This window comes from Molothrus ater, chromosome 24 (genome assembly GCF_012460135.2).
Source record: "Molothrus ater isolate BHLD 08-10-18 breed brown headed cowbird chromosome 24, BPBGC_Mater_1.1, whole genome shotgun sequence".
NCBI classification, from domain to species: Eukaryota; Metazoa; Chordata; class Aves; order Passeriformes; family Icteridae; genus Molothrus; species Molothrus ater.
The window spans coordinates 4,282,674-4,298,396 of record NC_050501.2 but is presented as its reverse complement, the minus strand read 5'-3'; the positions used below and the strand labels follow the sequence as shown (position 1 = coordinate 4,298,396).

Genomic DNA, 15,723 nt, shown 5'->3' with positions numbered 1-15,723 from the left:
GGTCATTCCTCTTCCCTAAACCTCCAATCCCAAATCCAGGTACACCAATCATTAGAATTGCTGCACTGAACTGAAATAGACACTTCTTAAGACCAGGATAAAGAAAGTTTTGTCTAGGAACTAAAAAATCCAAAACTATTGAAGCAGGAAAAAAACATATTCTTCAGGCCAAGAATTTTGTGCAAACCCAAGTGGAAGACTTGAGGAGTTGAAAATCCACCCTCCAATAAACACAAGGGGTTGTTTTTGTTGTATTCCAATATTATTGCAGCTGTTCCTAGTGAAGGGCTGAGTTGTGGCTACAAAAAAAAAAAGGCAGCAATGAAAAAACAGACATAGAAATAAAAAACATTTGGGGGGAAAACCCGAAGACATGAGCAAAATCCTATAAATTAATTATAACTGCCTCCAAAATTAAAACCATGTTTTATTGTAAAGTTGCACTTCAATTAGTACCATAATTCTTTATAACATACTGTACAATAAAATATTTTACACGCGGCACATCAGGCATGTGCTCAAGATGTTACAAAATTTACAGCTCAGACATTTCTGCAATGGGGTCAGCACCTCAGGTATGTGACATCCAGTCCCAGAGAGGTTTAGTTTTAGAGCAGGACCCTGTGGTACCATTATCTGCTCTCCAACACCTTCAGCTTGTGATCAGAAACATCAGGAATGCTGGACACTGGCTCATGTTTCTGTCACACTGTTAGGAATAGTTGTGAATGACAGCTCCTTATAAATTCCCTCATTCTAGAGCAGCCCTTTCCTTACTGGCTGCTCAGCAATGGATGGTTTCTCTTGGATGAGTGCATGAAAACAACAGAATGCATGGTTAAAGATAGCCTGGAGTTGGGCAAACCAAAGCAACCCCAGCATCTTCCCCCAGCAATGCAAATAAACCCCCCCAGACCTTTTCCTCTCCCACACGTCTCTCACGTTCTTCCCTCTCCACACACACATCCATCTGTAAGTTTAAGGACATCAGCAGTAATAAAAACTTGGAAAGAAACCCTTCTCATATTGCCTCAGAAGAGACTGGGACCTTTCCCACAAAGTAAACATTTCAAGGATAAATTAGAGCTTCTAAAAAGGAGAAGCTTAATAAATGCTCAACATTAAAAACAAGACACTGGAGGGAGCCACAGCTAAAACTTTGTGCTGCAATTGTAAACAAGTGTCCTGCCATGGCCAACACTGCTTCATTCTCTCCCAGAGCTGCAGAAATTCCTCCTTTATTGTGCTTTCAGTTACCTGAGGTATTTCCTTGTCACACCAATGGCATTTCCAGGTGGAACTGATACCTCTGCAGCACCTGTGAGGACAGCCCACAGCAGTGGAAGTTTCCTTAATGCTTGGGAAAGATCAAGACAGCATTTCATTCCAAACCAGGAATGGATTTTGTGCTCCCATTTGCCACAGAGGACTGAGAAAAAACAAAGCACAAAACCACTGCCTGGAAATTACTGGAACTTGTGAATGAGGTGGTGGCACCCATTTGTTTCCTTGGCTGGTGATTTCTGGCAGATTGGCAAAATAAACTGCAGCTGGCAAAGGGGAGACAATCTCTGGCTCCAAGCAGGAATATTCAGCTCTCCAAATACTGGAAAATGCTTCTGCTTTGACTGGATTCCTCTGAGCTCTCTACCCTGGGCCGCTTTGCTGCTGATGTTATCACTGCAGAAGGGCCTCTCTTCTTCACCTAAGGGCAGTCAAATACATTAAAATTTACAACATGTCCAAAAAAAAAGTTTAAATTCTGAGTTATTAGAGAAATATTCCCTGTGTGCTCTCATACCAAATATTTAAGACAGCAGTGCTCTCAACTGCTTGGCAGATTTCAGTGCCTGTATATTCAAATAATCTGCACAACTGCCAGCACCTGCTACCCAAATCTTTACCTGAGGTTTTGATTTCTCCTTTGCCTCTTCACTCTTCTCTGGTGAAAGTGTATGGAAGACAAAATTCCTTGAATTTCGAGGGGCATTTGGATTAAGATCTGACATTGCTGCCAGCTTCTGAAGGACAGCTTTAGGTCTGTTCAAGAGTGACCCATTTTTTATCTGAAAGGCAAAGAAAAGCTGCATTAAACCACTCTCAGGAAACAAGGCAGGTTGCTCAGTAAGTTACTCTGCAGAGAAAATCTACTCTCTGCTCACACATTACAACAACACAAATCAGGAGTGCCCAGAATTCAGGGGCAGCTGACTTGGCTGTGTTGGGAAATGCCATTTCTGAGGACTGGTACCCACCTGGATGTCACTGGCAGGTCTGAAGGCTTCAAATGGGTTCCTGGGTAACAGAGCCGAGCCTTGTGCCACCACTGCTGGGCTGGCTGGCAGAGACATGGGAGAAAGATCAGTTTTTGAACTCTTTTCCCCACCTCTTTTCTTGTCACTTCAATAAAAATCAAACTCACCTTTCTTCTGCAGGGACTTGGCAGTCACCTTTTTTGCCAGCTTCATGAATTCGCTGTCTCCACCAATTTCTTCCTCTTCCTCCTGCTCTTTGTTTTTTTCCTTCTGTAGCAGAGAGAAGACAATTGAAAAATTTCATATTACAAATGGACATTTCATTCAGTATTTTAAGTAATTTTCTTTATGTAAATTAATTCTATTTACTTTCTACTGTAAGAAGTTATTGTAATTTCTTAGATACTTCATCAACCTGGTTCTATTAATGAACAGCATCACATTCAGCTGAGAAATCTGACCTAATACTGAAGTTTAACTTGAGGAATGAACAATTTCACACCCAGCAATGATACAGAGACTGAGCAAGCCCTTCCAGCTGCTCACCCTACCTGCTCACGGAGCCACTGCTCTCGCTCAAATCGCTCCTTCCTCCACTTCACTTCTGTCTCATCAAACTCTTCATTCTCCTCCTCGTTATCTGAATCTCTCTGAAACAAGTCCATCTGTGAAGCAAAATCTAGGCAACAAAACAAGACAGTCAGCTATCAGTTTTGAAAAGGGAGGCTAGTAAAAAACAACAACCAAAAAAACCCCAAAGCAAATCAAACAAACAAGGCAAAAAAAACCCCCAGCCAAACAAAAAACCCAGAATCATCCCTCCCCAACTTATTACTGAAATATTTTATTGAGGACCATAAAGTGCTACTTCACACACACACACAACAAGCTCTGTTTTCAATCTTTCTCCCCCTCCCTGAACTCTGGATCATGGGTCACTGTGGTGGTGTTCACAGGGGTCCCAGGAAGAGGGAAGAGATGAGGATCTGACTCCATGTTTCAGAAGGCTGATTTATTATTTTATGATATATATTATATTAAAACTATACTAAAAGAATAGAAGAAAGGAATAGGAAAAAGAATGGAATGATAACAAAAGCTTGTGAATCTCAGAGTCCAAGACAGCTGGACTGTGATTGGCCATTAATTAGAAACAACCACATGAGCCCAATCCCAGATGCACCTGTTGCATTCCACAGCAGCAGATAACCATTGGTTACATTTCGTTCCTGAGGCCTCTCAGCTTCTCAGGAGGAACAATCCTAAAGGAAAAGACTTTTCATAAAATGTGTCTGTGACAGGTCACCTATGTTTTTCCATCTGAACCTCCTGGTCCTGCCTGGGCCGTCGCTGTGCAGGTCCCCATCCAGCAGGTACCGCTCCTGGTACAGGCGGAGCTGCCGTTTGTCATCGTCCAGCATGGCCTTCCTGCCAGCACAGGGGACAGGGACAGGTTAGGTCAGCTTGGCCAGGGCCTTACACACCCAAAAACCTGCTGAGAATGGCACTGACATGTGGAATTTCTGTATTTGGTTTCCTAATTCTGCGTCGTTTGGGAGCTCCTCGTCGATAATCTCTTCTTCATATTCGTTCAGGTCTTCACCGTCATACTCATCCTCACTTCCCACATCACTCCCTGACAGCTCTGCCTCCTCTTCCATGAAATCTTGCAGTTTTCTAGGAAAAATGTCAAAAGAGTTCAGTTTGGGAGCAAAACAGCCATCACACAAATCTTCTGAAAGCAAGATTTATCTTTTGACCTAAAATGAACACATTTCCTAAGGACGTATCCTAATTTCTCATGTAATTTTTGGAAAGACCAAGCCTTGAGTTCTTGCACATTTACACACATAGCCTGGCATCATGTACCACCCCAAACCATTGTCATCCACCAGATTGCAAAGATGATGGCAATAACTGTCAACTCTGGGTTTTTCTTGCTAGAACAAATAAGATCTTAAGACATGAGGAATGACAACAATATTCTTGCATTCCTGTTTTTTTGGTCAAAAAAAAAATGCTGCACTGCTTTTATTGTGGCTTTTTGATTTCCATACATAATGGAAATCATCTATAAGCCACAAGTGACACAGTTCAATTCATGTAATATGATAGCTCCAAAGTAAAAAACCAGACCATATAAACATCTGCTAGAGAGGGAATAATTCCAAACTAAACTTCTAGTGCTGTTAATATTCTATTTTCTCTGGTAATTAAGATTTTAAAAAATAATTACAGTTTTTTCTTTAAGCCTGGTCTATGTCTCAGCAGTTCTTCTTCTTCATCACTCACTTCTGCTTCTTCAGCAGCACTATCTTCACCTTTTTCATCCTGTCAAAGAGAAAGTTTCCAGAAATAAGAAATTTCTCAGAGTGGATTGCTTTGTAATGACAGATTTGTGTGTTCTTCAATTAACAAGACACTAAAACATGATGCATATTTCAGAGGATTTGCCTTTTTCACTGTATCATTATATTAAAGAGATCTTTTAAGTGATCCAAAGTTTGCTCTGAAAAATGTTTCAGTAGCTTGTTAGGGAAGTTGTGGTACTTTGCATTGATGGATATATTAAAAACCTAGAAAGATAAATGGAATTTTATCCATTTTATCCAGCAGCTGCCTGGCTCCATCAGTTCACACCTCTTCACTTGCACAGGCCTCATCATCTGTTAAAAGCTGAAAACCACCAAGTTCTTCTTGTTCCTCCTCTTCTTCCTCTTCCCTAGGGAAAACATAAATGGGAGAAAGGCATTTTCATTTTACCTCCAGTAAACCAAGGCAAAATTTCAACACCCACCTCAGCTGCTATCAAGCAATTCCCTGGGAGTGCTCAGAGCTCCAATCTGCCAGCAGCATTTAGCAATAACTGCCTCAAATCCCCATTTGAGTTGATATTTTAAGAAGTTGAAGCAGCATTTAGCAATAACTGCCTCAAATCCCCATTGAAGTTGATGTTTTTTCTGTCTTCACTTGCAGAAACCATGGGACAAGCACTAATTTTTCCAATTTTTTTCCTCCTCTCAAATTCCTCTTGGATCCCCTTAGCATTCCCACTTATTAAGCCCCACTATCCTTTTGTCAGGCAGCCCTACACTCTCCAATTTTGTCAATAAAAAACTCCAAGTATCCAACTTTGTTATGGCACTTTGGCAACAGCCCAGAACAGACTCCAAAAAGTCCCACTTTTAATCACTTTTCTCAGTTTAATGAAAGTTCTTCACTGTTTCTTTCACTATCAGTGTAAGATTTCCCTTCACAGTAGCTGTGGGAAACAGTTGATGCTGCCAATTAGAGAGCAATTGCTGAGCAATTTGCAATATTCCTCCCTTTCACCTCCAAAACAAAGCACTCTTTCACTGACAGCAAATTGATGTTAAACAAGAAAACACTTCTAAGAGTGAAACAGGACAGTTACCAGAATTAACTTCTGTAAATTTTAGGAGAGCAATGCTAACCTGTCTGTGGGAAAGGAGCCTGAGCAGAGCTCCAGAGCCTCTGCCATTGGATCTTCTATGTCACTGTCTTTTTCTGCCTTGGAAGACACTGAAGAAGCCCATGTTGGAGAACCTGCTACAGAAAGAAATAAGATGCAACTTATTTAACTTATTTCTGCTCTTAAAGTGTCAGAGAACACCCCAGAAATAAAACTGCATATGCTCCCAACAAAGACAAAACTCCACATGTGGCATCAGCACCCAGACTTGAAGTCACCTCAGCTAAAAATTTCTAAATCAAGTAACCAGCAAAAGAATTCAGGACATTCTCTGAGAAAAGAATTCAGGACATACTCTGAGACACGAATTTCCCTGAACAAAGATTAAGCAGCTCCTCCATGTTCTGCTTTTTGGTGCTGCTGGTGTTTGGCACGTGCTCAGCTTGGCTGCTGAACTGTCCAGAACACAGGTCCAGTAACTCATCCATGTTGGCATCCATGGCATTCTCATCCATGCTGGCCAGTGGCAGCTGATGCTTTGAGGATTGGTATTTGTTCCTGTGCTGTCCAACATTCAAGAACCTGAAAGAAAGGCTGTAGTTAGAAAAATCTTGCTGGTCTGCACATCTTATTTCTGTCAAACACCATCCTTTACACCCATCACTCACCCATCTGCATCAAGCAGCTGGCTTTGAGTGTCATCTTCCAGGGAAAACTGAAATCTTGACTCCCCAGCCCCTGGAAATAAACTCTTGGGCTCAGGAGAGGCATTATAGAGGTCCTGGGAATCTTCTATGGGAAGAGAAGGCTCAGAGGTTTTTCCTGAGCTCTAGTCAAGGGAATACAAAAATATAGAAATTGTTTAGCAAGCTTAAATTTAAATGCATTGGAAGGAACAGACTTCCTAGAGAAGTTGTGGCTGCCCCATCCCTGAGTGTTCCTGGCCAGGTTGGATGGGGCTTGGAGCACCCTGGGACAGTGGAAGGTGTCCCTGCACATGGCACAGGGTGGGATGAGATGAACTTTGAGGTTCTTCCAACCCAAACCATGCAGGAGTCAAATTATGTCCACACTGCTCCATTACACCACAGGAGCTCACTGCTATCAGATGTTGTGTAGCCCATGCAAGCATTCTTAAAACCAAATTTATGATGCATGTATTTTAGATATAAAAGCCAGATTATAGCATCATTTCTTTAATGCTTTAGTATATAAGTTTTAGAATGCCATTTTTATCCATTCCAATGTGGACACAAACCCAAGGGGCAGTTTGCTCTTCTGAAATCTCACTGATACCAAAGCATTTGTCTGGGTTGATTCTTTTGATAGCTCTGCCCGTCAGGATAAAATACATTTATTTACTTCCCACTGTGTTATAGTATAAGACATGAGCAGGAGAATCTCACCTTGGAAGCAGAGCTGATAAAACTTGTTTTGAAGAATCCTGGGGAGGGTGACCTGAACCCCCCTGCTGCAGGGAAGAAGCTCCCTCCCCTCGAGGCCTGCTTGTTACAGGGCTGGTAGGATGGGATCATGGAGCCAATGAACTCAAAGCTGCTGTTGTGGCTGTTCTCCTTTGGCAGTGCTGGTAGAGAAAATGAATCATCATCCTCTGGAAATAAAAAAAAAATATAGTGTTTAACTTTTTCTGTGTGTGTAATCCAGCAAAACCTCAATATAATATTTTGCAACACTGACACCTTGCTAAAAATTCATTTTGTGATCATGTTGGATTTCCTTCTTCTCACAGGGTGCATATTACACTTTTTTACTTTTCTGACATTTTATATTTCTTCCAGTATTATTTTGAACAGTATTTTTCCCTCTAGTTTTTTCAAGCCCACCCATTTTTTCATCAATCTAAACTTTTAAACTAACCATACTGTATAACTATATACAGGTGATGAAATAACAGAAATACTGAATACCAGTCTTAAATAGAAACTTTTACATATGCTAAATTAAAAAAAAACCCCAACAATTATCTAGGGCAATAATTCTACTTTACCTAACTTGTTAGGTCCTTTGTCTACAGTTTCTTCCATTTCCAGTTTTTCATCAGGAAGAGAATATCTGCAATTCATAAAAGATATTTGCTAATAAATTTAGGATTTAAATTTATTTAATTGCAAATTGCAAAAAAAAAAAAAAACAAAAAAACAACAAGGGAACACAAAAATACTTACAAAAGGCACTTTAAATAAAAAAATCTACACGTGCTGATCAAATTTAAAATTTCTCAGTCACCACCTTTAAGGCTTGGATTATTTACCCCATTTTTGAGGAGCTGTCCTTAAAAAGCATCAATGTAGACTCTGTTGAAGGATGTTTTAGAACAGAATCACCATGTTCAGATTTCTCCAGCTTCTCTCCATCAATGGATTCTTTGTCAGTTTCTTTATCACCATCTTCGGTCTGTTTCTCTTCTGTATCTTCATTATCTTCCTCTGCTTCATCAAGGAGAAATTCTGAATTCTAAAAAACATCCCCAAAACACATCACAGATAATGATTATGGTCATGGCAAATCCTACCCCAGGTGAGGCACGTGAGCTGTTTGGCCCTGCCAGCAACGAGCCAAGGATTTATAAAAAGGGAAAAGGGCATCAAAACCTTTTAAACACTTCTATTTGATTTTATAGTGTTTAGATAAATAAAGAAAATACTCATGAGTTCAAAGTTAGACAATCCAAATCCTGAATATGCCAAGTATAGAATTTTTTAGCTTCTAGGAGGAATTCTTAGCAGTTCCCCCAGTCAGTAGTGTACCAAAGTCCCATTCCACAGGGGAGAGGAAGCAGAACAGAGATGCTGATGAGGTTATGGAAAAATGCTGCATACAGACCTCATGATCACCTTCTTCTTCTTCTTCATCTTCTTCCTCCTCAGACTCATCTGTCATCTCTTCCTCCTCCTCCTCCTCCTCCTCCTCCAGCATCTCCTCATTGTCCAGCTTAAACAGCGCGTGCCGCTTCTGCCGCTCCTCGGTCCTGCGGAGCTTCATGGCCTCCTGCAGCTTGGCCTTCAGGGCCTGCAGCTTTTCACCTGCACAGGAAAAGATTCAGGGAAGGGTTTGGGTTGGAAGAGACCTTGAAGTTCACCCCTTTCCACCACTGCCATGGGCAGGAACACTCTCCACTAGACCAGGTTGCTCCAAGCCCTGTCCAGCCTGTGCTCGGACACTTACAGGGACGGGGCAGCCACAGCTTCTCCTGGAACCAGGAAAAATCCAAGGAATTAATCACAAAGATATGACTGAGGCTGTCCTACACAGGCCACTGCTGTTTCAGTGGTCTACCAAGAATTTGTTAATTTAAAGAGGGCTATCCATTAGGGGGAACATACCCAGTAATCTTACAGAAGAAGATCCCTCCACCTGTATTCTGTAGGGCAGCATTGAGAAACATTTTCCTCTCATGCTGTGTTTTCCAATTCAATCCTTGTCTCTTCTTCTCCCCCACCAACCTGGCTTTTTGTGGACTGCTTCCTCCAGGCTCTCTGCAGCCAAAACTGCTGGCACCACATCTGCTCTCAGCTCCTCCTTCCCATCAGATGTTGTTTCCTTACGGATAATGTTCATATTTATGGCCCGTTCGCCTTTGGATTTCGATGTCTGGAGAGTGTGCTTCAAGAAACGTGCTTTCAGGGCTTCTAGTTCTTGAAATACATATTAATTAAATCAATGTGATGGCATGGAAAAGCATTGACTGTTAAAAGAGTAGGTCTTGAGCATTTCTTGCCCCCAAAGTTTAGTTTAAAGCTAAGTTTAAAAAAGGATAGTTTAAAAGGTAAATCTTGAATACTAAAATATTGGCAAAACTATTCTATTCAACTAATTATAACCATCACAGAATATTTATGCTGTAGCTTGTATTTCATTGATATTAGCTAATATTAAATTATCTTACCATTGACTACCATTTGTCCACAAGACCTCAATTCACTTCCAGCCCAGCCTCCCATCCACCAAGCAATTCTAAATTTCTGTTAGCATATCTCAAAGAATCCACACTAGTAAGTGAATGTGCCTGACAGTTCTATCACCTAAATATTTCTGAGTTTTCCAGCCAAGCTCAGATCAACACTGCTTAGGACTACAACACAAGTGATACCTTTATTTGAATCAGCTTCATCGAGGTTTATGAAGGATTCCTTGTCAGAGCAGATTCTTGGCTGGATGGACAGGTCTATTCCCAGTTCACGAAGTTTATCCAGCTTGGATTTCCTCACTTTTTCAGGCTGTGCCACCAGCCCAGGCCCCCCTTGTGGAGTTTTTGTTTCCCCTTGTACACCTGGTGCTCTTTCCTCTCTTTCCATGAGGGCATCTCCAGATGCTGGAGGAATTTCACTCTCCTTTTGCTCATCACAGTCAGTGCTCAGGCAGTTAGAGAGCTGCTGTTCCTTTGTGTTATCATCAGTTACAGACTCTGTAACTGCATGAGAATCCTCCCTGTCCTGCCTGGGCTGCTCAGCACAGTCCTCTGGCAAGTTCCTCCCTTCAGCAGCAAGAGGCTCAGTCACAGAAGCATCAACATCTCTGCCCAGGCTCATTTCTGGTTCAGCAGCTGCTGATTGATCACCTTCCATTGGCCCATCTTTGCCATCCTTGCTCAAGCTCCCAACAGCTGCAGATTCTTCATTTAGGGTCAGCTGGTATTTGGAGGACCTAAAAGAGGCAGAAAGAAACACACCACCCATAGTTAGTGTGAAATGGAGAGAAGGCTGAGGACGAACTGAAAGGAATAAACCATTTCCTAATTATTGTCATTAATGTGTAGGAAGAGATGAAGGACAGAAATTTGGAAAACTTCATGAGACCTAAAGGAAGTGTAAAAGTTTTGTACTGGTTACAGTATCAGAGTATGAAATTCCTGAGGGATTTTGTGACTACTGTAGCTTCAGTATTTTACTACACTTTACTCAGAGAAGACACAGCCCAAGTAAAATATTGGGGTTCAGCCTAAATCCCATTAAAATAACTCTCCATCATAAGTTCCTTCATATGAGTTACTCCTGGCCCTGATCACTTCAACAGTATGACACTGTCAGGAGAGCAGCATTGCCTGATGTTAGCAATGGTATTCTCCTAATTTCCTATTTTTATGGATTTAAAGTTTGGTTATCCTCCAAAGAAAAGCTAGAGATGCCTAAAGTTTATGAAAAAATTGGATGAGGAAGGTTTAAGTCCTTACTTCAACAGGGCCATGGCATTTCCTTTACATGCTGGGCGAGGTCTGCTCTTGAAGAAGTCATGAATACTTTTGGCCTCAGGCACATGATATGGGAGAGACACAGATGATTCTGCCAGAGAAAAACAGTGAGAAGATTTAAAACATCATCTGAGCCCTTTATTTAATAACAAGTATCTTTATTTTCATTAGTTACAAAAGTATCTTTAACAGGACCTTCAATAAAAATGGTCTTGCACCCTTCAACCCTCAGTAAGCCACATTAGGTCAAAGGAGGCTCTAACCTTCTGAGTAAATTCTTTCAAATTCTCCTCTGAATTTCTGAACAGTTTATACCCCTTTACATATAAAGAATTTAAGTTTTACCTCTAAGAAGTCGTTGGGTCTCACTGTGTAGTTGTTTAATGGCTTCTTTACTCAACCGTGCTGCTTTCCGCTCCTTAGGGGAGAAAAGGGAAAAGAAAGGTTTGTGAAGTCAGGGAACAAAACATGGGGCTCTTTCTCTACTTTTTAAATAGTTTATTTTTCCCTTTCAAACAGCAAGGAGTCAGAATAAAGCATCCCATTAAAAAAAACAAAACCAAAACCACACTGTGCACACAAAACCATTTTAGTCACGACAAACAATCCAGAGCTTTGAAAAGATGAAGACCTCACCTTCCTTTTTGGCTCCTTTAATACAGGCTCCTCATTCTCCTCATCAAATACATGTTTGTAGCCCTCGCTGTCAGGAAAACGTTCTTTGTTCTATGGGGTATAAGAAGAAATTCAATGATTTCTATCAATACACTGGCACTATCAAGGGCAAACACATAATAAATGACTGTACAGAGCTACCACTGGTCACCAAAGCCAGCAAGTGCTTCATAAACCAGCACAGACCCCACACAAGGGCAGATTCCAAAGCTCCTACTCCAGAATTCTTTTTAAGTTGCCAGGACAACATCCCTCCATCTTTAAAAACAAATCCAGAAGGCTCTCCTCTCTTCTGCCACAGCAGCACAGCTCCACCACGGTCACAGAGAGTTTTAGAATCTGTTCAGGTAGAAATTCCTGCTGAATCCAGTAACCATGGAATGATTTGGGTTGCAAAAGACCCTGAAGTTCATCCCATTTCAGCCCCTTCCACCGTCCCAGGCTGCTCCAAGCCCTGTCCAGCCTGGCCTTGGGCACTTCCAGGGATCCAGGGGCAGCCACAGCTGCTCTGGGCACCCTGAGCCAGGGTCTGCCCACTCTCACAGGGAAAAATTCCTTCCCAATATCGCATCTAAACCTATTTTCTATCAGTATGGAAGACAGTTCATTTACAATAATTTTTGTATCACAGCCAACTGTTACCTTGTAGTGTTTTATTTTGTTTTTCACAGCTGCTCGTATGGATTCTAGGGACTCTTCATCCTCAAGGGCTTGATCATCCTCCTCTTCCAAGCCATTATCAAAGAGGTCCTTGTCATCCAGAAGACATCCACTGTCGTTGAAGGGAAACCTCTCACCACCATCCACCTGCTTCCAGAATAAATTATTTGTGTGATGCCTTTCAGAAGGTCCCTTTGGTTCTTTGACATTAATTTAAAATGGCATTAAATCATCAAGTTTTTACTTCCTTAAACTGCAAATTTAATGCAATTTAATTGAAATTGACCTGCAGATTTTGCAGGTAAGACTTGTATGTTGTGGATCCCAAACCTGCTCAGGAATGTGGACACAACACTGAAGCTTTGCAACAGAATAACCACAAACAATACATCTAACTTAGTTGAGAAATTATCTGAGGTTTTGTGCCAAAACACCCACCTCTGCCACAGGCTTCTTTTCTTTCCTCAGCTGTTTAATTGACTCCATTATTTTCTCCTTGTCCTTTCTCCTTCTGGATTTTGTGACAGCTTCTTTTACTGGCTCCTCTTCAATATCATGTTTATGTTTATGCTTTCTGTACTTTTTCCCAGATTTTAGGGGTCTCTCCTCTCCCAGCTCACCCTCAGGCAAGGCAGAGCTCCTGCCTGTTTCAAGGTTTTCAATCTGCAGTGGGTCCCCAGTGTCACTGTCATCACTGTCCAGCAGAGCTGGGAGGATCCGATGGGATTTTTTCTTCTTTTCAGCAGCAATGTTCTCCTTTTCCTCCCCATTTTCCTTGTCTCCACCCAAAGCATCCTCCTGCCCAGCTGAGCCTCCATCCTCTTCCACTTCACTCTCACTGTCCTCAAGCACTTTCTGGTTTTTTGCTTTTTTACGCACAAAAATTTCTTCTTCCGAATCTGGCAAAATACATGAAAATAAAAAAGTGCAACAAATTAATTAACAAACAACCAAATTTACAGCCATTAAATCTGACATATATCACCATCCACAGCAAATGAGCTTCTCAGGGAAGCATGAAAAATCTTTCATGCTTCAAACTCGACTTTCAAAAATCCACTTCTCCCCAGAGAACAGCATTTAATTAACCCAAATTGATGTTAAAGGTTTTTAACCTTTAAAAAAAGGCAAAGCTGAAAATCCTTCATTGGTAGTGCCTTGACTTAAAATAGTAATAAAAATCAGACTACATAGATTAAACAAAAGAGGGGGAAAAGTGAATAAGCAATTACTAATAAGTAAAAAGTGAATAAGTAATTAAACACATCCCATTCAGTCTTTCTTTCTGTAGCTCATAAAACACTCTTCAGAGATTTAAAGATGCTTGTCCACATTCTGAGCAACAAGAAGACTTTGGATTCCTACAGGTCAAGCAGTGACAACCTCCTAAAAGGTATTTATGAAACAAAAGATGTAATGTTGGAGAAAAACAATTCATGGGAATGTTACAGACCTCTGTCCTCGAAGGATGCTGTGCTCTTGCCAAGGGGCCCTGGGGATGCTGTCTCACAGCTGCCCTGGCCACTGTCAGAGTCACTGTCCAGAGGTTTCTGCAAGTCTGGGTTCAAGTCCTCCAGTGGAAGCTACAAAGCAAAATTCGATTTTTCTTAATGGGATAAATATTTCTTAATGGGGTAACATATTGCTTATGTAGTCCTGACTGCTAGCATCCAAATTCATTCCAAAACCTTGGCTAAGCCCTCACAGACAATGAAATCCACATGCTCTCTCCTTATATTTCAATTATGGCATTTACATATTTAGTAATATTTACTATTGTTATTTATATTTACCATATTTATCAATATAAATCGCTATTCACGTAAAGGGTAGTACACGTGCGAGTTTGCACAGCATTGACATTGGCTGATCGTATTCAGACCGGACGTCTTTAACTCGTTATTTTATTATTTTATTAATTTTATTAATTTTTTTCACAGCCGGCACGGCGGGCCCAGGAGCGCTCCCGGCATGCACCGCGCCCATAGAGACCGGCTGAGCGCGGCCTTCCCAGCGTGTCCCGCGGCCGGCAGGGCGGGCACGGGGCATGCTGGGAGCTGTAGTCTGACAGGAAGGGCGAGCCCAGTGAAGGCGCGGGACCGCCCGTGATCAAGGGCGGCGGGCAGCGGTGGCCGGTGGCTACTGGCTCCGCCACCGGCACTGCTACCTGAACGGGCGCCGTACCGGAACGGTTACTGGAACCGCCATCTCCCTCGCTGTCCCTCCCGGGCCTTCCACCTCGCCACAGCCCAGGGAGCCGCAAGGCCTCGGGCAGCCGCGAGCTGCCTCCGCCGTCAGCAGCCGGGCGGCCATGCTGAACGGAGGGGAGCGGCAGGACTCACCTCAACAGAACCCTCCGTTGTTACCGGTAGCGCCGCCATGACCCGCCCGCGCTCCCGCCGCCCGGGGACCGCTTCGAGCCTTCGCGCGCTGCCCTGGCCCCGCCCCGCCCCGGGATCACCCAATGGCTGCCCAGAACAGCGCCATAAGCCCCGCCCCTGACCGCCTTGCTGGGCGGGGTTCCCTGAAGCCACGCCCCCTCAGCATGGACCAATCGCTGCTCCCGCCCGCGCGCGCTATTGCGCCGCCTGGCGGTGGGGGCGCTCCGCGCGCCTGGGCTGAGGCGGGACCGTGAGGGGACACGAGGGGACACGAGGGGATGTTAGGGACTGAGGGGGAGCGAGAGGGACGTGAGGGACAGTGAGGGGCCGAAAGGGACGAGAAGAGATGCGAGGGGACGTGGGAGGCCGAGCGGAACGTGAGGGACGGAGAGGGTTCGTGAGGGACCGAGAGGGGACGTGAGGGACCGAGCGGGGTCGTGAAGGACGAGGAGGAGAAGGGAGGGGCGTGAAGGGCCCGGGGATTTACAGCTCTGTCAATTATCGACATTGTGGTGACAGGGCTCCGCTGCCAAAACATTTCACATTGTTTCATGGGTTAAACAAAGCCCATGTTTCGTTTTGATCTTTGTGATATGCTACATGTCGTGTCTCTGAGTGAGAGCACACGAGTCGAGCTCATGGATATTAGATACACTCAGCTATTACTGTCAACAGTGTCCTATTTACAGAATAAAATACATGCACTTTCCATTGGCTGCTGTACAGACACACTGAGCCAGCCCCACTCATCTTAGGTGAATGAAGGCTCGAACCTTTTGGGTAAATTCTTTCAATTTCTTTCAGTTTCTCCCTTGAATTTCTGAATATTCCCTCTACATAGAAAAGATTTAAGTTTTACCTCTTGTAAGTCATAAAGTCTCATTATATAGTTATTTAACAACTTCTTTACTTAACCTTGCTGCTTAATGCTCCTTAAGGGAAGAAAATAAAGGCTTCTGAAGCCAGAAAAATTTACTGAAAACACGTAAATCAATGAAGAACTACTCAACAGATGCAAATCACTTCATACTTCACAGATTTCACAAAATATTCGAAGTTGGAAGGGACCCACAAGGATCACCAAGTCCAAGTGCAAGGTGAATGGCCCAT

At 42.8% G+C, this 15,723-nt stretch overlaps 1 protein-coding gene across 1 annotated transcript; it reads right to left on the bottom strand.

The window, feature by feature from the left end:
* Positions 1-409: 409 nt before the first annotated feature.
* Positions 410-14,613, bottom strand: CLSPN (claspin). The gene is made up of 26 exons (XM_036396880.1): positions 14,599-14,613; positions 14,187-14,546; positions 13,686-13,815; positions 12,671-13,131; positions 12,215-12,379; positions 11,534-11,623; positions 11,243-11,315; positions 10,880-10,988; positions 9,800-10,353; positions 9,153-9,344; positions 8,533-8,732; positions 7,961-8,163; positions 7,697-7,761; positions 7,095-7,300; positions 6,357-6,517; positions 6,044-6,270; positions 5,711-5,825; positions 4,896-4,977; positions 4,492-4,586; positions 3,768-3,932; positions 3,562-3,683; positions 2,807-2,934; positions 2,423-2,525; positions 2,256-2,338; positions 1,905-2,066; positions 410-1,705 (listed from the first exon to the last, which is right to left on the bottom strand). Exons 1-26 carry the CDS (start codon positions 14,611-14,613, stop codon positions 1,592-1,594), a joined length of 4,380 nt encoding a protein of 1,459 aa, XP_036252773.1. The 3' UTR covers positions 410-1,591.
* Positions 14,614-15,723: the final 1,110 nt, after the last annotated feature.

What these genes read in the sequence shown, in the direction of transcription:
- CLSPN (XM_036396880.1), bottom strand. An exon ending in CATGCCGGGAGCGCTCCTGG is followed by an intron (nt 13,816 to 14,186) that starts GCCCGCCGTGCC and finishes TTTGCTTTGTAG; the next exon opens with CTTCCACTGGAGGACTTGAA. An exon ending in AATGCCATGGCCCTGTTGAA is followed by an intron (nt 10,354 to 10,879) that starts GTAAGGACTTAA and finishes TGCCTCTTTTAG; the next exon opens with GTCCTCCAAATACCAGCTGA.